Source organism: Citrus sinensis, chromosome 2, assembly GCF_022201045.2.
Source record: "Citrus sinensis cultivar Valencia sweet orange chromosome 2, DVS_A1.0, whole genome shotgun sequence".
NCBI classification, from domain to species: domain Eukaryota; kingdom Viridiplantae; phylum Streptophyta; class Magnoliopsida; order Sapindales; family Rutaceae; genus Citrus; species Citrus sinensis.
This window is the reverse complement of record NC_068557.1, coordinates 28,040,958-28,062,999: the sequence shown is the minus strand read 5'-3', so window position 1 is coordinate 28,062,999 and position 22,042 is coordinate 28,040,958. Positions and strand designations below refer to the sequence as shown.

Sequence of the window (22,042 nt, the reverse complement as noted above, 5' to 3'; positions counted from 1 at the left end):
TATTGCTCGTCATTCGTTGTTGTATCTGTGCCGAACATCAGGTGATAGTTTGTTAAAAAGATGTAATCGTATTAGTGTTTTTTTTTTCTTATTTTCTTTTTTTTCCTCCTCTTAGAGTGGTAAAAGAGAGTGTTGAGAGAAATAGAATAGAAGAAAAGTGGAGCTTTGAATATGATAGTTAGCAATCAGAAATTTGCCCGCACTAAGAGCGATGAGTACAGCTCGAAAGTGACTATATAAATGGGAGGATGCTACTCCAATAAATAACTAAAGAAATTTATTCACATAATGTCGGTTATTGACATATCATATGCCACAAATGAAAATTTTAATATGTAATTTAAGATATTATTTATCATTCCTTTTTAAAATATTGCCGTTATTTTATTAATCCCTTTACCCATAATAATAGGCCATTGACTCATCGTTGTTCCTCAAGATCAAGAGGACAGTTCTAGAAAATTCTCACATTTAAAATTTTGTCTTAGTAACATAGTCAAGAATAAGCTATAAACAATTAAATAATCCAATTTAACTCTCATTTAAGAGATTAATGAAGCAGTGTCAAACGACAATAAATAGTGAATTCACATCTTAAAAAAATTATGAATTAGTGAGGTTAAATAAATGAGAGCCAAATAGGGTTGACAATTTGCGGGCTTGATATGAGCATTCTCAAGCCCAAGCCCATATAATTGATTTTAGATTTAGAACTTGTAAAAGGTCATCCAATTTAAATGGGCCTGGGCGAGCTCATATTGCGCTCGGTCCTTCAATAATTTTTTAATTAAGTTATAAGTTTAAAAAAATACTTAAATTAATATTATTATTATTATTAAACAAAAAAAATTAATTGCTCCCTTTAATGGGTCTGATCACCTCTAAGTAGGGGTGGGCATATTTTAACCGAACCGATCCAAATGGACCATTTGGATCGGTTTGGATCGGTTTCATTAGTAAAAAAACTGGTTTCGGTTTATTGGATTGCAAACCGACATCACTCGGTTTGGATTTCGGTTTGGAAGGATCCAAACCGATTCAAACCGATCCAATCCAGAAATATTATATAATTACATTATATTCTAAGGTAAGCAATCTAACTAATTATATTTATCATTTTATGCAGATTTTGACAAATCAAAACTAATTGGGCCATAAGTATTGACGGACAAGATGCACAATATTTTAATTGCCAAATGTTGTTCAAGTTTATTTTAATTTTGTGAGTTTGTTTTGAATAAATAGGTTAAGAACTTCTTTATTAGGATGTATTATGCTGTAAACTTGTATGGATATATCTTTGAATTGTTATGTAGATGTCAAAGTAGATATGAATAATATAAAAGAGGTATCAATTTGGATTACGGACACAAAAAAATAACAAATAATTTAGGTAAAATAATATAAAAGAAATGAGTTTTAGCTAATAAACTCAAACCAAGAATCCAAACCGATCCAGACGGTTTGGATCGGTTCGGTTTGAAAAATTTTTAGGTTGATATCGGTTTGAAAATATTTCAAACCGATAAGTTTGGATCGGTTTGAGAATATGTCTCAAACCGATCCAAACCGACTTTGCCCACCCCTACCTCTAAGCAATATCATGCATTTCTTTTTCTTTATTCAATTTTCTCTTCTTCTTATTATTTATTATTGTAAATTAAAATTATTTATTTTTTATCTATTAATTATATTTTTGCATTGTAATTTACGCCGAAGCTCAAGACTCATGTTTATTAAAAAAGATGTCAATCTAGAATGGACCTAGGGATTTAACTCTTTCAATTAAAAAAGAATTTTTTAATTAATAAATTAAAGCCTAGACTTGGGCCCACTCAAAGCAGACTTTAAATTTTTTGGTCCATGTCCATGATTTTATAATGCGGGTTCAGCCTCAAGACTGCGGGCCTGGGCTGGCCCAGACTTTTTTACCAACGTTAATGCCAAATGTCGATAATTGAGAAATACCTTTCTTAACGACTAATTCCAAGTCAAACATTGTTTTAAAGTCAATATGACTCATATTAAGCCTTTTAAATTACTTTATTTTTAACGTATTATTTATTTTAAAATATCATCATTGAAATGAAAAAGGTGATTTTTTCTCAATTTTTTTTAAAAATTGAAATAGGATATTTGGCGTAATATATGTTTAGTTAGGCATTTTAGTAGAAAAGATTTCTCATTTTGAAATTTGTAGGGCCTAACATGCTTCAGTTAAACATCTGATAAGAAGAATAAGAGATTATTCACTGTTGGCGACTATGTAATTGTATTCTTTAAAGCAAGTTTTGGGATTTTTTCCTGAATTTTTAAGACAGAGACTTTTCCCCCAACTTTTCTTGTTCATAATTCTCAATATTTTTTTTGACAAACTAACGATGTAATGTAGTGTTTTTTTAATGATTTCATCTTCAAAGGGAAGTTGACAAATTTAAAAGTGTTGTTAATTAATTTTTATTTCTTTTGTCCACATTTTGAATAGAAAGAATATTCTTGAAATTTTATCATGTTTTTCCCTTTTTTTGGGTTATGATTAGTATTTTACTTGACTAAAGTTTCAGAAGAATCAGAACTCAGCTAAACTCCAATCAATAAAAATGTAAAATTTAAATTTCTATATTAAGATGTCTTTCTTTTCTTAAATATTTGCAGTGAGCAAAATCAACCAATTTAATTTCATGGCGAAAATGAGTTTCCATTCTCTAATGATCCTAGCAACATTTTTACACATTTTCATGCTAAGTTGGGCGTGTTTGATCCCAGCATCACAAGTCACAACTGATTAAGAAGCTCTTCTTTAACTCAAAGGTCACATATCTTTGGACCCTCACCATTTTTTGGCACACCACTGGAACTGGTCAGGCTCCAAAAACACCTCAGCCGCCTCAGTATGCAACTAGGTTGGCGTCACTTGTGGCGTACCCCACCGCAGAGTCACCGCCCTGAGCCTACCAAACTTGAGTCTCGGCGGCACCATCCCTCCACACATAGGAAACCTTTCATTTCTGGTTTCTTTAACATCAGTGGCAAAAAGTTTTTATGGCACTCTTCCAAATGAGCTATGGCAGCTGCAGCGACTGAGAATCGTTGATTTGTCATCCGGTATCATACCTGGCAGTCTCCCTGATGATACGTGTAATTGATTTACAGAACTTGAATCATTTCATATCTCTTCAACGAGATTTCTTGCCAGCTTCCCTCAAGTTCGGGTGATTGCATCATGTTGAGGAGACTGTCATTTTCTTTTAACAAAATCAGAGGATGGATTCCACAAAAAATTGGAAACTTAACTGAACTTGTAGAATTATATCTTGATGGTAACAATTTACAAGGTAGCTTGTCTAGCTCGTTTGCATTTGCTGATGATTGGTAAATAGTCAATTGTGTCATTCTTTGTAGCAAGAAAGCATTGAACAATAGTTTCCAAGTTCCATCTACAATCTTCAACATTTCTTCTTCGAAATTGATTTATCTTGCCAACAACAGCCTATCTGGAAGTCTTCCTACTGATTTGGACTTGGGTGGCAACAACTTAACTGGTCTCGTGGCAACAACTTAGCTGGTCTCCTACCTTCTGTGATCTTTAACAGCTCAAACATACAAGTGATTATACTTTATGGAAATCATTTATCAGGTCATCTTCGATCGAGCATCTACCTTCCAAATCTCGAAAATCTTTTCTTATGGCAGAATAATCTGTGTGGAATAGTCCCTGATTCAATTTGCAATGCTTCTGAGGTTACTATCCTGGAACTATCGAAGAATTTATTCTCTTGCCTTATCCCCAATACATCTGGTAATTGCCGACAACTTCAGATTCTCAGCCCGATCACTTGACTACTGGGTCTTCAGCTCAAGGATAGAGTTCCTACTTTCTACTCTTCTTTGACAAATTGCAGGTACTTGAGGGTTCTGGCCATAGATACCAATCCATTAAAAAGGTGTTTTTCCCAATTCTATCGGAAATCTCTCCACATCTCTTGAGAACTTTTATGCAAGTTCTTGTCAACTTAGTGGTGGAATTCCTGTGGGATTTGGTAACCTCAGCAACATGATAGTTTTAACTTTTAAGCCTAGGCAATAAGGAATTAGCTGGAACTATTCCCAGATAGTGGGAAAATTGCAGAGGATCCAAGGATTGGATCTTTCTTCCAATTAGTTACAAGGACTCATCTCGACAGAAATGCAATTTAGAGAGCTTATTTGGCTTACTGTTAGGTGGTGATGCACTTGAAGGCCAGATACCTACTTGCTTGGCTAATTTAACTTCTCTAATAAGTCTCAACTTAAGATCCATCAGGTTAAATTCCACTTAGTCCTCTGTAGGAAGGACTATACACATAGATTTAGGTATAGGTATATATATATATAGATTCGTGATATTTTCTGATGATAAAAGTTTTATAAACACAAAGTATGGATCAGAAGGAATTGATTCTACTAGTGGAAATGTCTACAGTTTTGTTATTTTAATGGTGGAAACGATCCTAGAAAAAAGCTCATAGATGAAATGTTTATGGGAGAAATGAGCTTGAAGCGTTGGGTTAAAGAGTCATTACCGCATGCAGTTTCTGAAGTTGTGGATGCCAATTTGCTAAACAGAGAAGAGGCTTACTTTGCAGCTAAGAAGGCTTGCATATCATACATAATGGCTTGGCCTTGAGATGCTCTGCAGAAATTCCTAAGGAAAGAATTAATGTAAAAGAGGCTTTAATTACTCTCAAGAAGATCAAAACAAAGTTTCAAGTGGATGTTCAAATTCTATATTATTCATATATCCTATATAGGTTTTTCCACTGTATGAATGAAAAACTTATATTATTCTATTTGTTAAAAGATAATCTTTAAAAATTATGTTTATCAAACAATTATTTTGCTTCTATTTTATTGCATAAACCACAACATCACATTGCTAAACAAAGCCTAAGCATCAAGGAAAAATATCATAATAGTGAAGCCACCTAAGGGAAGTAGGGCACTGAAGAACAAATAGGTTTACAAGTTGAAGACTAAAAACAACTCACAACAGTGGTATAAGGCCAGATTAGTTGTGAAGGGGTTTGGTCAGAATAAAGATGTTGATTTTGAAGAAATATTTTCTCCTATGGTGAAAATGTCTTCTATCTGAGTAGTTCTGGGATTAGTAATTAGTTTGAATTTGGAGATTGAACAGCTTGATGTAAAGACAACTTTCTTGCAGGGTGACTTAGAAGAGAAAACATACATGAAGCAACCTGAAGGATTCAGTGTCAAAGATAGAAAAACTTGCATGCAATTGAAAGAAAAGTTTATATGGGTTGAAACAGGAACCAAGACAGTGGTACACGAAGTTTGATTCTTTTATGGAGAATTATGGTTCCGTAAGACTATGTGTGACTATTGTGTTTTTATTAAGAAGTTTGGTGATGATGATTTTATCATTCTTTTGCTTTATGTGGATGAAATGTTGATTGTTGGCTAGGATGCTAGTAAGATTGACAATATGAAGAGTGATCTTAACAAGTCTTTTGCAATGAAGGACTTAGGACCAGCGAAACAGATTCTTGGCATGAAGATTTCATACGATAAAAAATCCAAAAAATTATGGTTATCTCAAGAAGCATATGTTGAAAGGGTTATTAAAAGATTTAAAATGAGCAAGACAAAATCTGCTTATTCTCTACTTGCAGGTCATTTCAAGCTTAATTCTGAGCATTGTACTCTAAGTAGGAAAGAAAAACAAGAGATTAAAAGAGTTTCTTATGCTTTAGCAGTTGGTAGTTTGATGTACGCTATGGTTTATACAAGATCAAATATTGTTCATGCAGTTGGTGTAGTCAGCCAGTTTCTCTCCAATCCAGACAAGGAGCATTGGACAACAGTGAAGTGGATTCTCAGATATCTCAGAGGAACTTCCAAGGTATTTATATATATTGGTAGTGATAAATTTATGTTACAAGCGTATACAGATGCATATATAGAAGGAGATGTTGATTCTAAAAAAATCTCTATCAGGATGTTTGCTCACCTTTGTAGGAGGAGCAGTTTCATGGCAGTCCAAAATTCAGCAGTGTGTTGCCTTGTCCACCACTGAAGCAGAATATATTGCAATCACTGAAAGTTGCAAAGAAACCCTGTGGATAAAATTTTTTTTTACAAGAGTTGGGTGTGAAGCAAGATAGCTATGTTGTGTATTGCGACAATCAGAGTGCCATTCACTCGGCAAAAAATTCGACATACCATTCAAAATCCAAACATATTAATGTAAGGTATCATTGGATACAAGACATATTTGAGAAGAAACAATTACAGCTTGAGAAGATACATACAATGGAGAATGAGTTAGATATGATGATAAAATCATTGCCCAAGAGAAGTTGAAAAGCTGTATACAGAAAGCGGCCTTGTGGTTGCCCCATATGATCTGAAGGGGGAGATTTGTTAGGTCCATTTCATTTGAGTGGCTCAAGTCCAAAGTTTTATAAATTTAGGTATTTAAATAATTAAAGAAAGATTGAGAGGCTAAATGTAATTTTACAATGAAAATAGGTTTGACAAGTGCATTATATAAAGAAGAATAAGTGGAGGCGGCATCATTATTAACAATTGCAAAAGACGAAAGAGAAAAATAAGAAAAAGACGAGAGAGAGAGGATTGTGGCGTGAGTTTAGTTTTGGGGCAATCGGAATCGGAAGGTGAATTTAACTTTGATTTTTTTAAATTTGAAGGGAAAGTTCTTGACATCACCCTCTACAATTCTACTGGTCTTGATTTTTATTTTATTCTCTTGTTGACTATTATTTGAAATATCTACTTATTAAAAAGATATATATTAATTAGACTGCTATTGTAACCTAAGAATATTGAGATTCTTGATGTTGTTAACTTTTAGTATTATGTAGAGAAGAATTTGTGTTGTATTCCCATTAATAAAGTAGAAGATTATATCGGACTAAGATCCCATGATTTTTTCTGCTTTAGGTTTCTACGTTAAAATCTGTGTTTCGTTTGGTTGATTTATTACTTTGAATTTTGTTGATTTATTTTTCTGTCTATTTATTTGTGCTACATATTTTATTTTAATCACACAAAAAAAAAAATTTGTTTCCGCGTAATTTACAACTGCTTGTGTTCCTTTCACAACATTATCCACATACCCTCCAATTCATATTCAAATTTCAGATCCACTATGGCCTGTAAAGAATTCTATGATACACCGGTTTAAGTTATATTTTTATGTGAAATCTTCAGATATTAACTTGTTGATTTGTCGTAAAGACTACAAAATAAAGAGCTAACTGAACATTTTTTTCAACCTCAAAAAAATTAAGAAAGTACTTTGGCTTGAGATGAGAACGTGTAACAATAATGTTGGTATAATATTAACGCGCACGCGCTTGATCATCCTCGCAATCTTTAAAGCCACTAAATGAAATTCCTCCGCCGATTGCCATCACGATAAGGATGTTGATATCACAATGATAGTGGAAAATGGAAATGAAAAAAAAAAAAAAGTCTACAAAAGCATATCGGAGATTAAATTATAAAACGATATTTAGAAATTAAGGGAGCCCAATAGAATATTTCAAACTTAATAAGAAGATACGACCACATTAAGTTTCAACCCTCTCATCATACACTTTCAAACACACCAATTTCTAATCATATATTAAAATACGTCAATGCAACTCCGCATCTTTTAAAAAATAAACAGGTTCACAAGTTTTTAAGTCACGGTCTCTTTTTAAAACTTAAAGTCTAGCTCTGGCGATGAGGAGAGGTTCTTCAAGAGGTTTAGCTCGTGAATTTACCATTTAATTAATAGATGGATAAATGACATATAACAGTTAGAACTCAACTCTTCGAAATTTTTAACATTATTGTGTTATGATGGTATTGAAACAATAATCATAAACTTGGATTGGGAACTCAAGGCCTGTTAGGGGGGTGTTGACGCCATTAATGCACGACCATTTCTTTCTACTCATTGTATATTTGTTATTGTGTCCCCATACCAAGTAGTTGTATTACGTTAATTTGCTTGATATTATTGGTGCAGTTTGTTTTTCTAATTGCCCCATTTTGGCCGTCGGCCGACCTTGAGTATATTAAATTTTTGTGTAAAAGTTTTTACTGTTTCTGTTGCGCTAGAAAATAAAATCACCATTATTATTATTCAGCTCTTACCATATCAAAGCCGGATCAAGTGCCTAGATCTTTTGGGTGATATATTATACAAGGAGTAAGGTTATCTAATATATATTATATTTCTGTAATTTATCCAAAAAAAAAAATCATTCAGGAAATTTGTTATAAATAACTGTATCTGCAAGTCAAGAATTCTACAAGTCGGCAGGTAATTGTCAAAATCGAATCACTGGATATCGACTTCTTATCAAGATTGTAAAGATGTTCATACAACCTTTGAATTTTCAGCTTTTAATCGACTATATCACTAGACACTAGGCCTTGACTTATTATTCACCAAGTATTGCATATGCACAAAATAAAAAAATCATCTCTATAAAAATGGATATTATAGCTAAAAGATTTTTCCACTTAACCATATTTCGACATTATTCCCTTTTCTTTCCGTACGTTATCAACAATAAATCTTGATCTATTTATTTAAGAAGTCTTAGGATGCTTTGCCAAAGCTTCAGTCATAAATATAATTTGCAGTAAATAATACCATCCATTTCCATGGCCAAAATGAGTTTTCCGTTAGCCCCTCTAATCCTAGCAATAGTTTTACAAATTTTCATGGCTAAGTTGGGTGTGTCTGCACCTAACATCACAACTGATGCAGAAGCTCTTGTACAACTGAAAGCTCGAATATCTTTGGACCCTCACAATTTCTTTGCAAACAACTGGAACTTGTCACCCACCAACACCTCAGCCTCGGTATGCAACTGGGTTGGTGTGACTTGTAGCATTCGCCATGGCAGAGTCGCCGCCTTGAGTCTACCAAACTTGAGTCTCGGCGGCACCCTCCCTCCGCATGTGGGAAATCTGTCATTTCTTGTTTCTCTTAACATCAGTGGCAACAGTTTCTATGACACTCTTCCAAACGAGCTGTGGCACATGCGGCGACTGAAGATCATTGATTTCTCATCTAATAGCTTGTCCGGAAGTCTCCCTGGTGATATGTGTAATAGTTTTACACAACTGGAATCCTTTGATGTCTCTTCAAACAAGATAACAGGTCAGCTGCCTTCAAGCTTAGGTGGTTGCAGGAAGCTCAAAAGGTTGTCATTTTCTCATAACGAAATCACAGGAAGGATTCCACAAAGTGTTGGAAACTTGACCGAGCTTACGGAATTAGATCTCGGTGGTAACAATTTAGAAGGTACGTGGTTTATAATTCTTATTCAGTAACCTTAATTTATCTTCTCAGCTAGCTGGATTGCATTAGCTGCTGATTGGTGTGGATTGTATCATTCTTTCTAGCCAGTAAGATTTAAATAATAATCTGAAGTTAATTTACAGGCGAATTTCCATCTGCCATCGTCAACATTTCTTCTTTGAAATCGATACGTCTTGACAACAACAGTCTATCTGGAAGTTTCCCTACTGATTTGTGCACTCGTCTTCCATCACTTGTACAACTTCGTTTACTCGGCAATAATATCACAGGAAGAATCCCCAACAGTATCGGAAATTGCACACTGCTACTCCATTTAGGCCTTGGTGAAAATAAGTTGACAGGTACTACCAAACTGTTCTTCTAAATTCAACTGTTTTAGACTTATTGCCGCAGTTTCTTATTACATATGATTCCATTTCAATTTTAAATGCATCTGTCTTTCGTCCTGAATAATTTTTTATTACATAAAAAGCATTTGAATGCATGCCAAAAACTTAGCTGGCAAATGATTTTTAACATTTGTGGCAGGGGAAATACCAAATGAAATCGGCAACCTACACAATCTCAAGATTTTAGATTTGGGTGGCAACAACATAGCTGGTCTCATACCCTCTATGATCTTTAATAACTCAAACATGGTAGCCATTTTACTTTATGGAAATCATTTATCAGGTCATCTTCCATCGAGCATCTACCTTCCAAATCTCGAAAATCTTTTCTTATGGAAGAATAATCTGAGTGGAATAATCCCTGATTCCATTTGCAATGCTTCTGAGGCTACTATCCTGGAGCTATCGTCTAATTTATTCTCTGGCCTTGTTCCCAATACATTTGGTAATTGCAGACAACTTCAGATTCTCAGCTTAGGAGATAATCAGTTGACTACAGGATCTTCGGCTCAGGGACAGATTTTCTACTCTTCTTTGGCAAAATGCAGATACTTGAGGGTTCTGGTCCTAGACACCAATCCATTAAAAGGTGTTATTCCCAATTCTATTGGAAATCTCTCTACATCTCTTGAAAACTTTTATGCAGGTTCTTCTCAACTTAGCGGCGGAATTCCTGTGGGATTTGGTAACCTAAGCAACTTGCTAGTTTTGAGCCTAGTCAATAATGAATTAGCTGGCGCTATTCCAACAGTATTGGGAAAACTGCAGAAACTCCAAGGATTGGATCTCAATTCCAATAAGTTAAAAGGATTCATCCCGACTGATCTATGTAAGTTAGAGAAATTAAATACCTTATTGTCAAATAATAACGCACTTCAAGGCCAGATACCCACTTGCCTGGCTAATTTAACTTCTCTAAGACATCTCGACTTCAGATCCAACAGCTTAAATTCCACTATACCTTCAACATTCTGGAGCCTTAAATACATCTTAGCTGTGGACTTTTCATTGAATTCGTTAAGTGGCTCTCTTCCATTAGATATTGGAAATTTGGAGGCCTTGGGAGGATTAAACTTAACAGGGAATCAGCTATCGGGTTATATACCGAGCAGCATAGGGAATCTCAAGAATCTCGATTGGCTTGCCTTAGCAAGAAATGCATTCCAAGGCCCCATTCCTCAATCATTTGGTAGCTTAATAAGCTTACAAAGTTTGGATCTCTCAGGTAACAATATTTCTGGAGAAATTCCCAAGTCCTTGGAAAAACTTTCTCGTCTTGTCGATTTTAATGTCTCTTTCAATGGATTAGAAGGAGAAATTCCGAGTGGCGGTCCTTTTGTTAACTTCACTGCTGATTCCTTTAAGCAAAATTATGCACTCTGTGGTTCATCTCGACTACAAGTCCCACCATGCAAAACTAGCTCCACACATAAATCCAAAGCTACTAAGATTGTATTGAGATATATTTTACCAGCAATTGCGACAACAATGGTGGTTGTAGCTCTCTTTATCATCCTCATAAGACGCCGTAAGAGGAACAAGAGTCTGCCAGAGGAGAACAATTCGTTGAATCTAGCAACACTGAGTAGAATTTCATACCATGAGCTTCAGCGAGCAACAAACGGATTTGGTGAAAGCAACTTGCTTGGTTCAGGGAGTTTCGGCAATGTGTACAAAGCGACACTTGCAAATGGGGTGAGTGTTGCAGTTAAGGTATTCAATTTGCAGGAAGATAGAGCCCTTAAAAGTTTTGATACTGAATGTGAAGTTATGCGTAGAATCCGACACCGAAATCTCATTAAAATCGTTAGCAGCTGCAGCAATCCCGGTTTCAAGGCTTTAATAATGCAGTACATGCCTCAAGGGAGCTTGGAGAAGTGGTTGTATTCTCACAACTACTCTCTGACTATCCGACAGAGGTTGGACATAATGATAGATGTTGCTTCAGCATTGGAATATCTGCATCATGGCTATTCAACACCAATTATCCACTGCGATCTGAAACCCAATAATGTTTTGTTAGACGATGATATGGTTGCACATTTGGGTGATTTTGGCATCGCCAAACTGTTGGATGGAGTTGATCCTGTCACACAAACCATGACTCTAGCAACTATTGGTTACATGGCACCTGGTGAATGTTCCATTTTTTTTAAGCATATATATATTGATACTTGTATGACATTTTCTGATGATAGAAGTTTAATAAATGCAGAGTATGGATCAGAAGGAATCGTTTCAATAAGTGGAGATGTCTACAGTTTTGGCATTTTAATGATGGAAACATTCACAAGAAGAAAGCCCACAAATGAGATGTTTACGGGAGAAATGAGCTTGAAGCAGTGGGTGGCAGAGTCATTACCTGGTGCAGTTACAGAAGTTGTAGATGCCAATTTGCTGAGCAGAGAGGATGAAGAAGACGCAGATGACTTTGCAACTAAGAAGACATGCATATCATACATAATGAGCTTGGCCTTGAAATGCTCTGCGGAAATTCCTGAGGAAAGGATTAATGTAAAAGATGCTTTGGCTGATCTCAAGAAGATTAAAAAAATGTTTCTTATGAATGTTCAACAGGCTGTCAAGCTCGATATGTGATCGTCATACTTCTATGTACATAATTAATAATTGTAGCCTTTGCTTGAGCATACCAAACTTGACTTTGGTTTTGTATGTGTTGATTTAATGTGCAAATTTATGTGTATCAGGGATCTTTTGTACTGTTTGGTAACTTTGGTTGAAAGAAATTTATTGGTACTTTTTTTTTTCCTCTTTAGAGAAAAAATGTCATTGACATCATAATCTGCAATAGTCAACAGGCATAATGACATTAAATATTAACATACGCTTCCGTTTGAAAAAATAGATTAACTCAGGCCCTACATCTCACCAAATAATGAGATAAAGATAATATTAATTACTGTTACAACAACATGGTACCAAAATGAGATTAACCTTCTTAGGGGCGAGTCTTCTAGCCAATTTTCAAGAGATATTTTGACGATAAGTGTCCTGCGAGTTCGATTGAGTAATTCTTATTTTATCCTTAAAGTTGGGTTAATTAAATATATATTTTGTCAATATACATTCAAAATATTACAGTTATTTGTAAACTTCAGAAAAAAAAAAATTCACACACAAATACCACCGAACTCTATAACATTATTAATGTTTCTATTATAAAAGTAAATAAATCAAGTGTTAGAATTATGTAACAGAAATGGGGTAATATGATTTATATTAAAAAACTTGAATAAATGTTTTACCAAAAATTATTTTATTTGAACTAATAATCCTAACCCTTTGCTTAAAAGAAAAAAGCTAACCAAAGTCCATAACGTTTGACATTACGCTTGTTAAAATCTGAAAATTCTACAATTAAAATCGGTTTCTTTTTAATGACGTGTCACCATGCATCCATATTCCTTAACAGTCACGCATGCCGTTTCCCTCCTTTGCAGAAAAGCAATCAACCCATTTCCATGGCGAAAATGAATATTCCGTGTGGCCGCGCTCTTCTGGCGATACTTTTCATGGCTAAGTTGATGAGTATAACTGAAGCCAACATCACAACTGATGAAGCAGCTCTTCTTCAAGTGAAAGCTCACATAGCTTTGGACCCTCAAAATTTCTTTGAACGCAACTGGAACTTGTCAGCGACCACCAACACCTCAAGCTCAAACTCAGTATGCAATTGGGTCGGCGTCACTTGTGGTAGCCGCCATGGGAGAGTCACCGACCTGAGCATCCCAAACTTGGGTCTTGGCGGCACCATCCCACCACACGTCGCGAATCTGTCATTTCTTGTATCTCTTAACATCAGTGGCAACCGTTTCCATGGCACCCTTCCTAATGAGCTATGGCTCATGCGGCGATTGAGGATCATTGATTTGTCATCCAATAGAATATCTGGCAATCTTTTTGATGATATGTGTAATAGTCTGACAGAACTCGAGTCCTTTGACGTTTCTTCAAATCAGATAACAGGGCAGCTACCTTCAAGTTTAGGTGATTGCAGCAAGTTGAAAAGATTGTCAGTGTCTTTTAACGAACTCACAGGAAGGATTCCACAGAACATTGGAAACTTAACTGAGCTTATGGAATTATACCTAAATGGTAACAATTTACAAGGTAGTGTCCCACCAGGCTTGTTTCATCATTCTTTGCTAGTTGCTTGTTTGCATCGTTCTTTATAAGTTGATTTTGCAGGGGAATTTCCACCTACCATCTTCAACGTTTCTTCTTTGAGAGTGATTGTTCTTGCCAACAACAGCTTATTCGGGAGTCTTCCTGTCGATTTGTGCCAGCGTCTTCCATCACTCCAAGAACTTAATTTACGTGACTGTATGACGACAGGAAGAATTCCAAAGGATATCGGGAACTGTACTTTGCTCAATTATTTGGGTCTTCGTGATAATCAGTTGACAGGTAGCACCAAACTATCAGAGCCTTTGATTCAATGTTCCATCAATGATGTTTGATGCACAGAATTAATATGATGAATCTCTCTCAACGCCACACTTCTTTTTATATTCTGTTACAATTTTAAAAGAATCAACTTATATACAATTTGGGGCTGTAATTACTGCATAAAATTTTCTATAATTATTGAAATCAATCCTACTCCGTTTGAAGAAGCTTGATTTTCAACTTGACTAAACTTTGCCCATGTTTCTAGTTGTAGTTCCTTTTGAATATACATCAAGCATTTAAATTCATACTTGAGCTTGGTTTTGCACATTATGGCAGGGGAAATACCACATGAAATTGGCAACCTACAGAATCTGAAGCTTTTAGATTTCGGTGCCAACAACTTAACCGGTCTCATACCTTCTATAATCTTCAACAACTCAAACATAGAAGTCATTCAGCTTTACGGGAACCATTTATCGGGTAATCTTCCATCAAGCACTGGAATCAACCTTCCGAATCTCTTGAGACTTTACCTATGGGGGAATAACTTGAGTGGAGTAATCCCTAGTTCCATATGTAATGCATCCAAGCTCACTGTCCTGGAGCTATCGCGTAATTTATTCTCTGGCCTTGTTGCAAATACATTTGGGAACTGCAGACAACTTCAGATACTAAACTTAGCATATAGTCAATTGGCCACTGGATCTTTGTCTCAAGGACAGAGTTTCTTCTCTTCTTTGACAAACTGCAGATACTTGAGATATCTAGCAATACAAACAAATCCATGGAAAGGCATTCTTCCAAATTCCGTTGGAAATCTCTCCAAATCTCTTGAATACTTTTATGCAGGTTCCTGTGAACTTGGCGGTGGAATTCCAGCAGAATTTGGTAACTTAAGCAACATCATAGCTCTGAGCCTTTATCAGAACCAATTGGCTAGCACTATTCCAACAACAGTGGGAAAATTGCAGAATCTTCAAGGATTGGATCTCTCATACAATAATATTCAAGGATCCATCCCATCTGAGCTATGTCAATTAGAAAGCTTAAATACCCTACTGTTACAGGGTAATGCACTTCAAAACCAGATACCCACTTGCTTGGCTAATTTAACTTCCCTAAGAGCACTCAATTTAAGCTCCAACAGGTTGAATTCCACTATACCTCCAACGTTCTGGAGCCTTGAGTATATCTTAGTGGTAGACTTTTCGCTTAATTTGCTAAGTGGCTGTCTTCCGCAAGATATTGGGAATTTGAAAGTCTTGACAGGATTATATTTATCTGGGAATCAGCTATCTTGTTCTATCCCGAGCAGCATTGGAGGTCTCAAAGATCTAACTTATCTCGCCGTAGCAAGAAATGGATTCCAAGGCTCTATTCCTGAATCAATTGGCAGCTTAATTAGCTTAGAGAGTGTGGATCTCTCTGATAACAAGCTTTCCGGAGAGATTCCCAAATCCTTGGAAGCACTTTCTCATCTTGTCTATTTTAATGTGTCTTTCAACAGACTAGAAGGAGAAATTCCAAGTGGAGGACCTTTTGTTAATTTCACAGAAGGATCTTTTATGCAGAATTATGCACTGTGTGGTTCATTGCGACTACAAGTTCAAGCATGCGAAACTAGCTCCACACAACAATCCAAATCCAGTAAGCTTCTGAGATATGTTTTACCTGCAGTAGCAACAGCAGTGGTAATGTTGGCTCTTATTATCATCTTCATAAGATGTTGTACGAGAAACAAAAATCTCCCAATATTGGAGAACGATTCGTTGAGTCTTGCAACTTGGAGAAGAATTTCATACCAAGAGCTTCAACGATTGACTGATGGATTTAGTGAAAGCAACTTGATTGGTGCAGGAAGTTTTGGCTCTGTGTATAAAGCAACACTACCATATGGGATGAATGTTGCAATAAAAGTATTCAATTTGCAGCTGGATGGCGCAATTAAAAGTTTTGATGCTGAATGTGAAGTTTTGCGTAGAGTTCGCCATCGGAATCTGGTTAAAATCATTAGCAGTTGCAGCAATCATGGTTTCAAGGCTTTAATACTGGAGTACATGCCTCAAGGGAGCCTGGAGAAGTGGTTGTATTCCCACAAGTACACTCTGAACATACAACAGAGGCTGGACATAATGATAGATGTCGCTTCTGCTTTGGAATATCTTCATCACGGCCATCCAACGCCAGTAATCCACTGTGATTTGAAGCCCAGCAATGTTCTATTAGATGATGACACGGTTGCACATTTGAGTGATTTTGGCATTTCCAAACTTTTAGATGGAGAAGATTCTGTCACACAGACCATGACACTGGCAACTTTTGGATATATGGCTCCAGGTGAGTTTTTTAACAGGCTCAAGTGGAATGGAACTTTTTTTGAATTATTTTTTTCATTTTTATCTTTAAAATATACTTTTAAAACAGTATGCACTTTGTAATTCCAAATATTTCTGCTGTTAGCACTATCTTGCTATAATGCCAAGATACTTTGTTTTAGTGATGATTATGTTTTACATGCAGAGTATGGATCAGAAGGTATAGTTTCAACATGCGGAGATGTCTACAGCTTTGGTATTTTAATGATAGAAACATTCACTAGAAAAATGCCCACGGATGAAATGTTTACAGGAGAAACGAGCTTGAAGAAGTGGGTTGAAGAGTCACTGCGTCTTGCAGTCACTGAAGTTGTAGATGCCGAATTGCTGAGCAGCGAAGAAGAAGAAGGAGCTGAGTACGCAGCTAAGACGAAATGCATATCATCAATTATGAGCTTGGCCTTGAAATGCGCCACAGATATTCCTGAAGAGAGAATGAAAGTAAAGGATGCTTTGGTTGATCTTCAGAAGATCAGAACAAATTTTCTAATGGATGTTCAAGAGTTTTGATATATACTGATATGGGGTCTCTCATATTTATGTACAGGGTTCTTTCTTGCTTTCTAAGATAAATTACAGAGTCAGAAATGGGAAGTATAAGTTTGGATACCGACAACGGTTATTAAAATAAGATTTGATAGAGCATGTACTACAAGAGCCAGTGACAAATGCACTTGTTAGTTTATCATTTGTATTTATTCGATAATCATGCTTTTTAATGAGAAAAGGTTTAAAGAAAAAAAAAAACGTATTAAAGATACGCTTCCTTGGAATTAAAAATGATTTTTGTTGTTCAACTCTTTACCGATAAGAATTGACCATTTACATACTTAATTATCATTCAATTAAGATCTATTATTGGTCATAAAAGATTTTGTGATGCAGTTATTATCTTTCAGATTTTGATTTGCTGTCAAGACTGAAAATTAAAGTTTGAAAATGAAAAGATAAATGGGAAAACACTCTGAGCTTACCTTCTCCTAATTACTCTTATGTCTTTTCCTTTTGGATTATGCATCCGGCCGGCCATGTTTTAATATTTATATGATCCAGATCTCGACCTGCTTCTAGAAAAATAATTTTTAAGGATTAAGGGTATTGATTTGTTATGGAATATCTGTCACCATCTAAAAATTTACGCAAACCATACTTTATTTATACTAAATTTCAAGGTTAAATGTAATTAATATTTGGTGATGATATTTCCACTCTCTGATTTTTGTAAACCCACTCCACTCCCAAGAAATAATTACAATAAGTTCACAATATTTTTTTAAAAAAATGTATATAAAGAAAAAGTTTGTAGATTTAATCAAATAAAATTAAATACAGCTAATGATTTTTGGGACAATTTACTCTGAGTGATTCCTCTGTTATTCGATTTTGCTATTAGCTCTCTTCTTGGCTGGCTTTCTCATATTATTAAAGTAGTCAAATAAAACTTCTTTTAAAGTAATTTTAATAGTCAAATTTATTAAAGTAAAAAAATTAAAAGACAGATTTAATTAATTAATTATGAAAACCTTTTTTATTTGTATATTTTAAAAATATCGAGAACTTATTATAATTATTTTTTGAAAATAGAATGAATTTACAAAAAAATAATGGAGTGGAAGCATCCTTACGCTAGTCTTTTCTTATATTGGGTTAGAGTGCGCCAAATTCAAATGCCTTGCGTCCGTTATTGACTTCCTTCAATATTTGCTCGAAGCAATTAACCCATATTCACGGTGAAAATGAATTTTCCTCAGGCTATCCTAACAATATTTTTACACTGTTTCATGACTAAGTTGGCGATGTCTGCACCCAACATCAAGAATCGTTTGATGTTTCTTCAAACAAGATAACAGGGCAACTTCCCTCTCGAGTTTAGGTGACAGTAACAAGCTCAAAAGATTGTCCATCTCAGTTAACAAAATCACTGGAACAATACCACGAACTGTTGGTAACTTAACTGAGCTTAGAGAGTTGCATCTTCATGGTAACAATTTGGAAGGTATAATTCAGCCATGTTTTCTTTTATTTATTTATTGCAAGACCTGGTTGGATTAGAGATATTGAACCATCACTATTTGTTACTTGCAAGCTTTAAATAATCTAAATTTCCAGGTGAATTTCCACCGGCCATTTTCAACATTTCTTCTTTGAAATCTATTGTTCTTGCCGATAACAGCTTATCTGGAAGTATCCCGGTTGATTTCTGCCTTCATCTTGAAGAGCTTATTTATACAACAATAAGTTCACGGGAAGAATTCCTCAAAATCTCGGACACTGTACATTGCTCAATTTTTTAATTCTTCGGCAAAATCAATTAACAGGTAAAATTAATACAGAACTCTAGACCTTTGGTTTAGAAATCAGTTTATAGGTAGTTCCACATTCCATTTCAATTTTAAAAGCATATGCCTTTAATACAATTCGAGGATCCAATGCTTCACGTTATTTTCTTTTACTTAATTACTGAAATCAATAGGTATTCAATTTGAAGAAGCTTGATCTTCATCTTGACTAAACTCCAATTCGTGCTCTAATTATCCTACTTTTTGAATGCTCGCCAATGCGTGTGAAGTAAATGCATGACTTTTCACATTGTTGCAGGGGAAATACCACATGAAATTGGCAATCTATATAATCTGAAGGTGTTAGACTTGCTAGCAACAAGCTAATTGGTCGCATACCGTCTATGATCTTCAACAACTCAAACATAGAAGCCATTCAACTTTATGGAAATCATTTCTCAGGTCATCTCCCATCAAGCATTGGTCCCTACCTTCCAAATCTCCAAGGACTAATCTTATGGGGGAATAATCTGAGCGGAATAATCCCTAGTTCCATTTGTAATGCTTCTCAGGTCATTCTCCTGGGATTATCAGAAAATCTATTCTCTGGCCTTATTCCCAATACGTTTGGTAATTGCAGACAACTCCAGATTCTCGACTTATCATTGAACCATTTGACCACTGGATCTTCGACTCAAGGACAGAGTTTCTACACATCTTTGACAAATTGCAGATATTTGAGGCGGCTGGTCTTACAAAACAATCCATTGAAAGGCGCCCTGCCGAATTCCATTGGAAATCTCTCGACATCTCTTGAATACTTTTTTGCATCTTCTACTGAACTTCGTGGTGCAATTCCTGTAGAATTCGGTAACTTGAGCAACATGATAGTTTTGAGCCTTTAATAAAAATAAATTAAGCAGCGCTATTCCAACAACAGTGGGAAAATTGCAGAAGCTTCAAGGATTGGATCTGTCATACAATAATATTCAAGGATCCATCCCATCTGAGCTATGTCAATTAGAAAGCTTAAATACCCTACTGTTACAGGGTAATGCACTTCAAGGCCAGATATCCCCTTGCTTGGCTAATCTAACATCTCTAAGATATCTCAATTTAAGCTCCAACAGGTTGAATTCCACTATACCTTCAACGTTCTGGAGCCTTGAGTTTATTTTAGTGGTAGACTATTCGTTTAATTTGCTAAGTGGCTGTCTTCCGCAAGATATTGGGAATTTGAAAGTCTTGAAAGCATTATATTTATCTGGGAATCAGCTATCTTGTTCTATCCCAGGCGGTATTAATGGTCTCAAAGATTTAACATATCTCGGCTTAGCCGCAAATGGATTCGAAGGCTCTATTCCTGAATCAATGGGCAGCTTGATCCGCTTAGAGAGTTTGGATCTCTCTGATAACAAGTTTTCCGGAGTGATTCCTAAGTCCTTTGAAGCACTTTCTCATCTTAGCTATTTGAATGTATCTTTTAATGGACCAGAAGGAGAAATTCCGAGTGGAGGACCTTTTGTTAACTTCACTGCTGAATCGTTAATGCAAAATCTTGTACTCGGTGGTTCATCTCGACTACAAGTCCCACCTTGCAAAACTGGTTCCTCTCAACAATCCAAAGCCACTAGACTTGCGTTGAGATATATTTTACCAGCAATTGCGACAACAATGGCGGTACTGGCTCTCATTATCATCCTCTTAAGACGCCGCAAGAGGGACAAGAGTCGGCCGACAGAGAACAGTTTGTTGAATACCGCAGCATTGAGAAGGATTTCATACCAAGAGCTTCGACTAGCTACAAATGGATTTAGTGAAAGCAACTTGCTCGGTACAGGGATTTTCAGCTCTGTGTACAAAGCAACATTTGCTGATGGGATGAATGCCGCAATAAAGATATTCAGTTTGCTGGAAGATAGAGCACTTAAAAGTTTTGATGCGGAATGTGAAGTTATGCGTAGAATTCGACATCGAAATCTTGCTAAAATTGTTAGCAGTTGCAGTAATCCTGGTTTCAAGGCTTTAATACTGCAGTACATGCCCCAAGGGAGCTTGGAGAAGTGGTTGTATTCTCATAACTATCTGCTCAATATCGAACAGAGGCTGGACATAATGATAGATGTTGCTTGTGCATTGGAATATCTTCATCAAGGCTATTCAACATCAATCATCCACTGTGATCTGAAGCCCAGCAATGTTCTGTTAGATGATGATATGGTTGCACATTTGGGTGATTTTGGAATCGCTAAACTCTTAGACGGAGTTGATTCTATGAAACAAACCATGACTCTGGCAACTATTGGTTACATGGCACCAGGTGAATGTTCTAGTTTTCTAAGCATATATATAGATATTTTTCATGGAACTTTCTGATGACTAAAGTTTTATAAATAGAGAGTATGGATCAGAAGGAATTGTTTCTACCAGTGGAGATGTCTATAGCTTTGGCATTTTAATGATGGAAACATTAACTAGAAGAAAGCCTACAGATGATATGTTTACAGGGGAAGTGTGCTTGAAGCATTGGGTCGAAGAATCATTACCTGATGCGGTTACTGACGTTATAGATGCCAATTTGCTGAGCGGAGAAGAAGAAGCTGACATTGCATCTAAGAAGAAGTGCATGTCATCCGTTATGAGCTTGGCATTGAAATGCTCGGAATAAATTCATGAGGAAAGAATGAATGTTAAAGATGCTTTGGCTAATCTCAAGAAGATAAAAACAAAGTTTCTAAAAGATGTTCAACAAGCTTGATACTGCTGATGCCGCCAGCTTTGGCTGACTCAACGGGGCAAATTCGATTCTGGTAGGAAGTTGTGCACGGTTGGCGTCAGTGTCTGTCTCTTCCTGAGTTAAATTTTCAGTTGCTAATACCTGAGCCACAAGTAGTGTCAGGAGGGGTTGGGTTAACTTGTTGTCGGAGTGGGGATGCTAGCTTTGTTGCGGCCTGCATCAGTGGTGGGTTTTTACCTTACAAATTAACATGGAATAAGTGGCTGGTCTAGTAAAATGAAAGTATTAGCGTAGTTGTATTCCGAAAGAAAGTTTATGATCACTATCCAGGATATGCGCATTAAAGCCAGGCGATCACGAGGACACGTGCAGAGCATTAACACCGACATCTCAATTCTGAACTAATAATCATTCTGAACATAGAAAACTTATATGCAATGTCAATAACCATGTAAGCATATACTTATTATCCATGTATGATGGAAAACAATAATCATGAA

The 22,042-nt window shown here is 35.9% G+C and overlaps 4 protein-coding genes across 4 annotated transcripts; all 4 read left to right on the top strand.

Annotated features, from left to right (window-relative positions):
- Positions 1-8,597: 8,597 nt before the first annotated feature.
- On the top strand, positions 8,598-12,495 carry LOC102628682 (probable LRR receptor-like serine/threonine-protein kinase At3g47570). Its single transcript, XM_006468226.4, has 4 exons — positions 8,598-9,331; positions 9,472-9,690; positions 9,878-11,872; positions 11,954-12,495. Exons 1-4 carry the CDS (start codon positions 8,686-8,688, stop codon positions 12,334-12,336), a joined length of 3,243 nt encoding a protein of 1,080 aa, XP_006468289.4. The 5' UTR covers positions 8,598-8,685; the 3' UTR covers positions 12,337-12,495.
- Positions 12,496-13,102: 607 nt separating this feature from the next.
- Positions 13,103-14,351, top strand: LOC102620603 (probable LRR receptor-like serine/threonine-protein kinase At3g47570). The gene is made up of 2 exons (XM_052435454.1): positions 13,103-13,869; positions 13,948-14,351. Exons 1-2 carry the CDS (start codon positions 13,137-13,139, stop codon positions 14,217-14,219), a joined length of 1,005 nt encoding a protein of 334 aa, XP_052291414.1. The 5' UTR covers positions 13,103-13,136; the 3' UTR covers positions 14,220-14,351.
- A 129-nt stretch (positions 14,352-14,480) lies between these two features.
- Positions 14,481-17,062, top strand: LOC112495520 (receptor kinase-like protein Xa21). The gene is made up of 2 exons (XM_025094686.2): positions 14,481-16,488; positions 16,672-17,062. Exons 1-2 carry the CDS (start codon positions 14,481-14,483, stop codon positions 17,034-17,036), a joined length of 2,373 nt encoding a protein of 790 aa, XP_024950454.2. The 3' UTR covers positions 17,037-17,062.
- A 2,147-nt stretch (positions 17,063-19,209) lies between these two features.
- LOC112495554 (probable LRR receptor-like serine/threonine-protein kinase At3g47570) lies at positions 19,210-22,042 on the top strand. Its single transcript, XM_025094937.2, has 2 exons — positions 19,210-19,665; positions 19,856-22,042. Exons 1-2 carry the CDS (start codon positions 19,210-19,212, stop codon positions 21,179-21,181), a joined length of 1,782 nt encoding a protein of 593 aa, XP_024950705.2. The 3' UTR covers positions 21,182-22,042.

Excerpts from the sequence above, each read along its gene's own strand:
- LOC102628682 (XM_006468226.4), top strand. The coding sequence starts at position 8,686 with ATGGCCAAAATGAGTTTTCCGTTAGCCCCTCTAATCCTAGCAATAGTT. Across the intron at positions 9,332-9,471 it reads CGGTGGTAACAATTTAGAAG|GCGAATTTCCATCTGCCATC; the intron begins GTACGTGGTTTA and ends GTTAATTTACAG. Across the intron at positions 11,873-11,953 it reads TATTGGTTACATGGCACCTG|AGTATGGATCAGAAGGAATC; the intron begins GTGAATGTTCCA and ends TAATAAATGCAG.
- LOC102620603 (XM_052435454.1), top strand. The coding sequence starts at position 13,137 with ATGACGTGTCACCATGCATCCATATTCCTTAACAGTCACGCATGCCGT. Across the intron at positions 13,870-13,947 it reads AAATGGTAACAATTTACAAG|GGGAATTTCCACCTACCATC; the intron begins GTAGTGTCCCAC and ends TTGATTTTGCAG.
- LOC112495520 (XM_025094686.2), top strand. The coding sequence starts at position 14,481 with ATGGCAGGGGAAATACCACATGAAATTGGCAACCTACAGAATCTGAAG. Across the intron at positions 16,489-16,671 it reads TTTTGGATATATGGCTCCAG|AGTATGGATCAGAAGGTATA; the intron begins GTGAGTTTTTTA and ends TTTTACATGCAG.
- LOC112495554 (XM_025094937.2), top strand. The coding sequence starts at position 19,210 with ATGATCTTCAACAACTCAAACATAGAAGCCATTCAACTTTATGGAAAT. Across the intron at positions 19,666-19,855 it reads AACTTCGTGGTGCAATTCCT|GGTAATGCACTTCAAGGCCA; the intron begins GTAGAATTCGGT and ends CTACTGTTACAG.